Source organism: Osmerus eperlanus, chromosome 22, assembly GCF_963692335.1.
Source record: "Osmerus eperlanus chromosome 22, fOsmEpe2.1, whole genome shotgun sequence".
Lineage (NCBI taxonomy): Eukaryota > Metazoa > Chordata > Actinopteri > Osmeriformes > Osmeridae > Osmerus > Osmerus eperlanus.
Window position 1 is genome coordinate 7,888,372 of NC_085039.1, and position 10,212 is coordinate 7,898,583.

At 44.2% G+C, this 10,212-nt stretch overlaps 1 protein-coding gene across 1 annotated transcript; it reads left to right on the plus strand.

Annotated features, from left to right (window-relative positions):
* The first annotated feature begins 5,157 nt into the window (after window positions 1–5,157).
* On the plus strand, window positions 5,158–10,212 carry krt99 (keratin 99). Its single transcript, XM_062448240.1, has 9 exons — window positions 5,158–5,547; window positions 6,069–6,197; window positions 6,796–6,878; window positions 7,044–7,200; window positions 7,481–7,642; window positions 7,893–8,018; window positions 8,696–8,916; window positions 9,209–9,291; window positions 9,646–10,212. The coding sequence occupies exons 1-9, from the start codon at window positions 5,233–5,235 to the stop codon at window positions 9,750–9,752; spliced, it is 1,383 nt and encodes a 460-aa protein (XP_062304224.1). The 5' UTR covers window positions 5,158–5,232; the 3' UTR covers window positions 9,753–10,212.

Consider the following 10,212-nt stretch of genomic DNA (forward strand, 5'->3'; position numbering starts at 1 on the left):
TTCTAATGTGTGTCTTCCTTTCCTTACTGTAGTCTCAGGGTTTGTTTAGTCTAGTTAAAATAAAATAGATCGGATGTATAATTACCTCACTAACCCGTAACCAACTAACCAATTCTAAACTGATGCTTCAAAATGTTAACAAGGCTCATCTGTTTTGGTGCTTATGGACAATATGTAGGCCTATGTTAAATTTATAGAATGCTGATTGTCTATCTGGAACTTCATATAATTAGCAGGGCTCTCAAGTCTCATGCATTCGCTGTGAGACTCACGCATTTCAACCATTTCTCACGCTCTCACACAACACCTTGTATTTCTCATGCATTTCAACCATTTCTCTAGCCTGGTCCTAACCAGACTCTCGTCCATTTCATTTGTATAGAGGGTCTGGGATCGCTCCATTGACAAGCGTTAACTTCCTTGAAGGCGGGTACTCTGTTGAAGTTTAAAACTATTGGATCTGCCCAGAGCCCCTCTGGATCTTCCATAATGGTAGTCAGATGTCTGAGCGGTTAGAGAATCGGGCTATTAATCAGAAGGTTGCCTGTTCGATTCCTGTCCGTGCCAAATGATGTGTCCTTGGGCAAGGCACTTCACCCTACTTGCCTCAGGGAGAATGTCCCTGTACTTACTGTAAGTCACTCTGGATAAGAGCGTCTGCTAAATGTAAATAACCAATCGCTAGCGTTCGCCTTCACCACTTACGGAGCTAGCTGGAAAATCAAACTTTTCCCGAACCCCGTGGGGAGGAGGGCCACAACATCATGGCCAGAAACAAAACTCAGAATAGATTGTTCTTGCTTCGGCCCTAACTTCTGGATATTCGGCAGCGTTGCCAAAACAGACCGAATGGCTTGGCTCGCACCTTTCTCGCCGCCATTACTGAACTACAACTCAAACTAGGGCGCGACATCAACGTCATCGTTCTCAGTCACTCCCTCTGTTCGTTGATTGGACCGCCCCAAAAATTTCTGGCAAAACCCGACTAATATACCAAAAGCCCAGAGCTAGTAGAAAAGCACAATGAAAATTGAGCGGAAGTACCTAGGAGGGCAGAGCCAGGCTACGCCTGCCCAGCATCCAAGGAAGAATCCCCACGGAGTCCAGACACTGGTGGCGGTGGCAGCAGACGACGACCCAGCCAGCCAGAGGAGTCAAGGAACAATTACAAAGGCACCGGGTGGCGACGGGAAGGTAGAGGGTCACGCACTTGATAGCATGGACAAACTAAACAGGGAGAGAATCGTATTTAAAGGCACGGCATCATTGTGATAGGCTGACAGCTACGAAGAAGATTTGAGACCGTTAATTGATAGACAAGAGTGCTAATCGATACTGAAACCCAGGTGACAACCCGGCATAGGAAAGAGGGAAAGTAGAGCGTTCTTAGCGGGGGGAGTAAGTAGTGAAACATTATCGAGTATGCCCGAGTGCGGAGATCGGTCTTGCCTGAGTGAACTTGCGCTTGATGTTGCAATTGTAAGGAAATTGTATGTTTAGGCCAAAAAAGGGAATAGTGTTTACGTCTGTATTAAATCTCATTATCAAGTTAGGATACAATCATTTGCAGTTTTGAATGTTGCTGGTTAGGCTGTGGGTCTAGCAGGTTCATGTCATGTCATCAACTGAAAGTAAAACAAGGTGGGGCAATTGTTTCTATTTAATGTTACATAGTTTCATTCTAACCGCACGCGAAGCAGACTGCATTATTTCCGCCACTCCTCATGAGCAGACATGCCAAAACAAAACAGAAAAACAATTTTGGCACAGGCCAAATGTGGAGGTTTACCACAGCGACGTGCTGTTCAACGATTACCTGGGAACCTGCCAGAGGCAGGTGAAGAGCGGCACCCACCAGCACGACTGCTTCCTGAAGGAGGGAGGCACGCTCACCTACTCCTACACTCTTCAGCAGTGAAGCTGCTCTCGCAGGGAGGCGGGAGGATAATGATGCTGCTACTCGACACTGTTCAGCAGGGCAGCATGGGGAGGTGCCAGTGAGATCCCCACCATTAACCAAGCCGGACACCGTTATCATACCACATCTATCTACTCAGAAGCCACGCATTCGCTGTGAGACTCACGCATTTCAACCATTTCTCACGCAACACCTTGTATTTCTCATGCATTTCAACCATTTCTCTAGCTTGGTCCTATAACCAGACTCTCGTACATTTCATTGCAGGGGTCCCCCCAAAAAATTCTGCGAGGGCCATAGAATTTTTCCTTTCTTTAATGTGGGGCCCGGTCAGTCTGTAACAGAAAATTACATGGGCCGGAGCAAGGACGTAGCCATGGAGTCAACGTTGGGGGGGACGAAATCTGCTGGGGAGTCTGAGGGTCCCGCCCTGAGAACCTTTTTTTAAAATGATTTTAATTTTATATTTGGTTGCTTGTCGTAGTGTAGCACATTTATATTTTATTTATATTTTTATATAAATATATAGGGGGGGACTTTTTGACCAGATTTGAATATTGGGGGGGTCCCCCCCCCAATATATATTATGATTACGGCCCTGGGCTGGAGTGACTACCAGTATTATTGTGGAGATTTTATTATGATTTTAAATGTATTCAGTATGCTAAATTAGTTTATTATTTTGCTATGCACCGTATATCTGTAAGTCGCTCTGGATAAGAGCGTCTGCTAAAAAATTACGAAATGTATATCCATACATATCAAGGGATATATAGCCTATTAAAAGAGCATTATTACTATCGTAATGACCTTTTTCCATATTCATTGCTATTGAAATCAAAACATTGACTTACGTATTGCACATTACTCAGGGTAATTTTTTTAAATATATATATATATAAGAAAAAAAGTAAGTAGGCCTAGTGAAACATTATCGCGTATGCCCAAGTGCAGGGATCTGTCTTACCTGACTGAACTTGCGCTAAGCTTCATTTGTGCAAATCTTACAGGTAGTTCTATAATAATAAATTATATTGAGTAGGCCTATACGTGATTACTTCTTAATGGATTTTAAGCATTTGTCCAGCATTTGGAGGTTTGCATCTAGTTCTATCCTATGCAGGAGCTGTTGTAAAGGCTTTATGGCAGAGCCTGAACTGCTATTACGTCTGACAGGGATTTCTCCTACAACACCGTCTTTAAGTATTATTGACTTCAAACAGTCTTTCTAGACTTTGTCTCTTAGTAATGTGAATGTGATCAATTATACTGTAGGCTACTACAACATACACTTGTCACAGCTGCTTTGTCTTGATCTTGATTGATGAGGCACTGAATTGGAGGATGACATCCCAGAAAAAGTGCTTGGCATCTTAAGACAGAGTTTGATGACTTGTTGAAAAACGTGCTTAGTTGATGTGATTGTTGTTGGCTCAAGGCAGGTATGGGGTGTGTGATTTTTGAAAACGTTCAGTATATGGTGCTCAAAATTCTTGGCAACGCCCCTTTGTATCGATGTGCTGTTGCAATTGTAAGGAAATTGTATGTTTAGGCCAAAAAAAGGAACATTGTTTACGTCTGTATTAAATCTCATTATCAAGTTAGGATACAATCATTTGTGACCATTACCATACCATTAAAACCATTATATTTCAGTTGCAGAATGTTGCTGGTTAGGCTGTGGGTCTAGCAGGTTCAGAAGATATCTTTATCATCAACATCTAAATGTCATCAACTGAAAGTAAAACAAGGTGGGGTAATTGTTTCTCTTTAATGTTGCATATGTTTCATTCTAACCGCACGTGAAGCAGACTGCATTATTTCCGCCACTCCTCATGAGCAGACATGCCAAAACAAAACAGAAAAACAATTATGGCTCAGGCCAAATACATATGCTTATCGATGCAGAACACACTTTTTTTTCTTTCAATAGCACTTAAGAAAACAGGTTGGAAGGGTGCCAGTATGTAGGCACGGAAACGGCTTTCTGTGAAACAGAGTTTAGGCTTCAATGGCTTTCCTTTGAAATCATCCTTCCCTATTCACATAATGCCAAAGTAAAAGTCTCAACGCAAACACTCCCTTTTAATCTTTTTCGGCTCGATGAGTGGGCTAACAATGAGGCTATGAGTTTTGATTACTGTAAGTTGTGTGCTTTCAGAATGTTTGAGAAGTCTTGACGGAAACCATATAGGTCTGGATCATTCTTTATATTCTGGTTGTGATAGATTGCATTGAGAGGTAGATTAGAAGCAAAAAGGTACATTTGCAAATCTTCATCTTGTTATTCATCACTCAAGTCAAATGTCTGTGGGGTATGTCTGTGTGGTCATGGAATCATTGAGGAATGACAAGGCAATTACTCAGTGTCATAACATTACAACTAATGTTTTGTGTTTTTATGTAGGGAGGGGTTAGGCTCAGAAATGTAAATAAAAAATACAATTGATGGTAAGCTACAGATATTTCACTGGTCCCTTTACAACATATCCATCCAGACTTTTCTGAGACCAATTTATTTCCCCTTCCCCCTTTTTACCCCCGTCCCCATTTATGACCCCCCCCCCCTCCACACACACACACACACACACACACGCACACACACACACACACACACACACACACACACACACACACACACACACACACGACCACAGCCTCATCACTGTGACATAAAAATCTTTCAGGGGCTTTCATTGAAACAAAAATGACAGAACTGAAATTCATAATCTACCTATCTTCCAAAAGTATAGTTAAATATTTCAATAGCAAAAGTACAGTTCATAATTAAATACTTCAACACTTAAATTTAAAAATAAATAAAATAAATAAATTCAATAGGTTACACATAAAATGTAAGGAAATTATACGTATTACTAATGTTAGGCACATTAGTTGTCGGTATTGTACATGTCACCAATCAAAACCTTACTGAATTGATACAAAATCATTTCTAAAAGGTCCCAAGCAGTCTAATTAAAAAACGCCGACGCAATGCATAGGCCTATTGTATTTAAATGCCAAGTGGGCGTTTAATTGGAAAGCTTAGTGAATTTTCAGAAAATGTTGCACGACTGGTCTGTTAACCCTTGACAATGACCTTGCACTCTTAATTTCCACCAGTGCATGACCTTTAGCATATCTCGTGTTTCACACCCACATCAAAACATTTCTTCGTGCCAGTCTAGTCGTGACGTAATCAGTCGTGAAATTGTATAAGAGTCTCGTTGGCCTGGTCTGGGACACCTGACGCCTCTGAGTAGGACGAGCACATCTCACCCCCCGAAGGACACGATTGCCCATCATCACTTACAATGTCTGTCGTCGTCAGTCGCAGAAGTAGCTACAGCTCACGCAGCAGTATAGGCTCCAGTGGACTCAGCTTATCCGGAGGGATGCCGTTCCAAGCGGTTGGAGGCGGTAGGTCTCGAATGAGCGTGTCTGCGTCCTCCGTCAGAAGCAGCCGCACACCCAGCGTATACGGGGGTGCCGGGGGATATGGCACCCGTATTTCTCAGTCCGTGTCCGCTTTGTCCATGGCTGCGCCTTCCAGCGAGTTTATCATGAGCGCCAACGAAAAGGTGACCATGCAAAACCTCAATGACCGCTTGGCCACCTATCTGGAGAAGGTAAGGAAGAGTGATGGTAATGTTTTTGGAAATCACGGGCTATTTGTAATTTACGCGCGTTTCCGCATGTGACTCTTAGACACAGCACCCCGCTTAACAAAAACAATTACAAACAAAAAAAACATAATACAGAAATAATAACATAATAATAACATTTCCATTCAATAAAAGTTTTTGTTAACTTATGTTTTTCTTTCATCAGTATCCTACACAGCCTAATGCATATGATTATTCCCCAGTAACACATTTTACATACATAATACCTTTTCCAAAACGCAAAACGTATATATAGGCTACAGTTATTCTGCATATGAAGAGAAACTATGGCGCAAAAGCCTGCATTATTTTTAACACAGGCAATTGTGCGCGTAAAATTCCTGTAATCTTGCACTGAAAAGAGGTGCAGGGGTGGCTTTATTGTCATTTTTCCGTTGCCTCCATGTTAGTGGATTATCTTTCCGTGTGACAAATGAACATGACAGTATTCACTGACTTTCTAATCCACCTATTTATTTACACAGGTGCGTTCCTTAGAGGCAGCCAATCAGAAACTAGAGCTGCAGATCAAGGAATTCTATGAGAAGAGGTCCCCAGTTCACAGCAAGGACCTGACCGTCTACCTTGACACCATCTCTGGACTCCGTAAGAAGGTACTGCTGGGTAATGTAGTTTTGACACCAGGGGCCAGTTGCATACATTTAGTTTAAAACTAGTCTTGGCCTTAGACTCGCGGCCCTAAAATCCCATCTCTCTAATAATGCCAGGAATCTCTCTAAGAATGACAAGAATCTCTGTTTGCCTGTCTGTGTGTCTATTTTTTAGAATGGGATTTTTGAGCAGGGACTTTCCCACGATTATCTCGAGAACCAGTCAGGTGTTCAATTTATAGTCCAATGGAGTACATTGTTTGACGTTGTTTGGAGAAGCATTTTGACATTGCAAAAAAATATTTTGCCACCAGTATCGCAATGTTTTTCAGCCATGTTGAGCTCACACTATATACTTCACTAAATGCACAAACTCTAAACACCAAATCAACTACGACATTATAATCACCAGCTGCATCCTGGACATGGGCACTATGCCTAACACTTTGGCCTCCTTAGTCAGTTTCCTGAGGCATGGATATAGTGATCCACAAACGGGCATACCACAGGAACGAATAGGAGAAAAGATCTATTTACAGATATTGGATCACAGTCTACCGTCAACTGATGAAAACGATGTGGACGTGTGGTTTCTGCTCAGATCCTGTTGGCGTACACGAATCACGCTCAGGTGACCCTGCAGTTGGACAACGCCAGATTGGCAGCCGACGACTTCAAAATCAAGTAAGTGATTGATTGCCCCTAGTGCAAAAAAATCCCCTCAAGTCTTTACCGGCACGTTTTTGCGTGTGTTTTTTGGGTCTGGGTCTGTGGAAGTCAGGGTCTGTGGAAGTCTGGGCCTGTGGAAGTAGGGGTCGTGACCCCGGCCCCTTTGTCCTCTGTCGCTAGGTTTGAGATGGAGCTCAACATGCGGATGACTGTGGAGGCAGACATGGCCCGTCTAAAGGGGGTTCTGGACAGCTTCACGCTCTCCCGGAGCGACCTGGAGATGCAGATCGAGGGGCTGAGAGAGGAACTGGTTTACCTGAAGAAGAGCCACGAGGAGGTGACTGACACGCCTCGTCACATCTCAACACGCTTTGTTTTTTTACAAGCTGTGTTTTTGTGGGCAGGGTTGGCGTTAGGGGTTAGTTACTTTTTCAGCCACCAGGTGGCATAAGAGCTCTAAGTCTCAAGTACAGCTTCCCGTCCGCGTCCTTGGTTTTAGTACAGCTTTCCATACCTGTCATGCCTGTCTACCCAAGGAGAATTGGACTACAAATCCCAGGGCTCATAGCATTAAACCTTGTAGTTCTTCTCCCTCTCTTCCTGTTATCTTGTTATAGGAGATGGAACTGATGCGTGTGCAGCAGGGCGGAGCCGTGAACGTGACGATGGACTGCCCTGCCTCTGCCGACCTGAACAAGGAACTGCATGATATGAGGGAGCAGTACGAGTCTCTCGTGCAGAAGAACCAGAGAGAGGCTGAGAAGTGGTTCCAAGGAAAGGTGAAACAACCTTGAAATACAAACACACGTTAAAAAGGGTTTACCTTTGTGTGTAGAGCATGCAAGTTGACTAGAAACTGAAACCAGCCCCCTTGAATGTGGCTGCGTGTTTTCAGAGCAAACGAAACATGTGACCCAATAGACTCAAACACACTCTGTTGTGAATCTGCTGACTCCTTGTGGTTCCTGGTATTTCTGTAAGTGGTGGTTGTGTTTTCTGAGAAATTCCATGTGTTCCTCCGGTTGCCAGGTGGAGGCGCTGCAGGTCCAGATCACCACCAGCACCACGGAGGTGAAGACCTCCCAGTCAGAGCTGGGTGACCGGAAGAGAACCTTCCAGAGTCTGGAGGTAGAGCTGCAGGGCATGCTCACTCAGGTATGGGGAGTTCTTCATGAGGACCTTGAAATGAAGCGAGCAAAATCTTGTTGGATATCTGAATACATTACTAGTATGATAAATGTATTTTTTGGAAAAATATGTCTTCTTATTTTGCATGTTTTACAGATGTAATCATTCTAAGGCCCTTATTTTGTATTATTTCTTTCTCTTTAAATATAAATTGAACCACCTCACTGTCTGCCTTACTCCCTCCCTCCCTTCCTCACCAACTAACTCCCCTACTCACTCACTCCCCCACTCACTCACTCACTCTCCCACTCACTCACTCACTCACTCACTCCCCCACTCACTCACTCACTCACTCTCCCACTCACTCACTTACTCACTCCCCCACTCACTCACTCACTCACTCACTCACTCACTCACTCTCCCACTCACTCACTCACTCACTCACTCCCCCACTCACTCACTCACTCACTCTCCCACTCACTCACTCACTAACTCCCCCACTCACTCACTCAACCCCCCACTCACTCACCCCCCACTCACTCACTCTCCCACTCACTCACTCACTCACTAACTCCCCCACTCACTCACTCAACCCCCCACTCACTCACCCCCCACTCACTCACTCACTCACTCACTCATTCACTAACTCCCCCCGCTCCCTCACATGCCCCCTCACGCCTGCTCCACACCTCCCCCGTCTACAGAAACAGTACCTGGAGCAGAGCATGGCTGAAGTGAACGGTCGCTACGGCGCCCAGCTCAGCGCCCTGCAGCTCCGCATCAACGCCATGGAGGAAGAGCTCCAGCAGCTCACCACCAGCATCCACCTCCAGGCCACAGAGTACCATGTGCTCCTGGACATCAAGATGAGGCTGGAGATGGAGATTGCCGAGTACAGGAGGCTGCTGGACGGAGAGGCGTACAGGTGAGAGAAGCAGGGGTTAAACAGGAAGGCTGGTGAGAGAATGATTTGGGGAGACATGGAGATGAAAAGGAATTCATCAGATAAACAGAGTTCGGGGGGGGGGGTGATGGAGAGATGTAACGGACAGAGGGAGGGTGAGGTGGTTGAGGCTGGGGTAATAGATGAAGGAAAGTGTTACAGGGGAAGAGAGTGCTGAGGGAAAGAGGGATGATAGGAGGTGAGTGACTTAATAAATGTGGAATTTTGGAATTTCTCTGAAACGTTGTGGTTTTGTTGTGGTTTCAACGGCCAGCCACCAGAACACTGTCCGAGAGGTGAAAGAGAAGAAGGTGATTGTAGTTGAGAAGGTCCAGGAAGTGACGGTGGTGGAAGAAGGTGAGCAACAAGGTCGACCTCCAGAGAAGGTCAAAAGTTTCATTCCAAAGTTTCATCCATCAATCCACTTTCACAGTAACTTGTTAACCATTCAGAGTGTAAGTCATTGTGGAATTAAACAAAAGCAGGTCACTTTAGGCCAGCCATCCCCTCTTCATCGCAACATCCGTTCATCCACATATCTAAACATCTACTTGTGGCCCCCCCACCCCCTTCTCCATCAAATCCTTTTGGTTCTCAGAATGGGCTTCAGCTGTGGTTCACAATAAACACAGTTTTACACCAAACTCACAGACATCCATTTGATTATCCTATTAAAAAAATATTGTTTGGTTTCTGTGACTTCCTCCACAGAGCATAACCCTCACATTCAGAGGAGAGTGAAGACCATCGTTGAGGAAATAGTGGACGGCAAAGTCGTGGCCACCTCTTCTTCTGAGAAAGTCCAGGAACTGAGCTAGAAGAGAAGTAACGAGAGAGATATTTTCCTGGCGAAACATTCATGGTCTTCCATAATGACACAGAGCACACTGCAACTTTTGTTTCCAGGCAGGAAAGAGGCTGGATGTTAATTGAAGGGTACGGGGTAAATAAATGTTACTGGATTAGAAAGGTTTCAGCCTGTGGTTACTGGACCTACTGCGAGTAGAAAGTGGGCAGTTACCACAAACTTAAAAAGGATTTTGTGGGGGTTTGAATTTTTCCAAAGAACTTTGTATTTACTTGTTACTGACAGGGCTCGAATGTTGACTTACATTTTTTCTATCTAACCGGAGGTCTTTTTTTCTCTTTTTTTTTCTCCTCGTCTTGCATATCTGGAGATATGTTGCTGTTTTACTGTCTTTTTGGTAGAACTGACTCTTGTCAGTTCATGCATGTGGCTGGATCGTATGAACAAATAAAACAATATTTCCTCAAGTA

Bases quoted from the DNA above. Each gene is read 5' to 3' on its own strand.
- krt99 (XM_062448240.1), top strand. From the start codon at position 5,233: ATGTCTGTCGTCGTCAGTCGCAGAAGTAGCTACAGCTCACGCAGCAGT. The intron at 7,643-7,892 runs GTGAAACAACCT...TCCGGTTGCCAG, and splicing joins AGAAGTGGTTCCAAGGAAAG to GTGGAGGCGCTGCAGGTCCA. The intron at 8,019-8,695 runs GTATGGGGAGTT...CCCCGTCTACAG, and splicing joins TGCAGGGCATGCTCACTCAG to AAACAGTACCTGGAGCAGAG.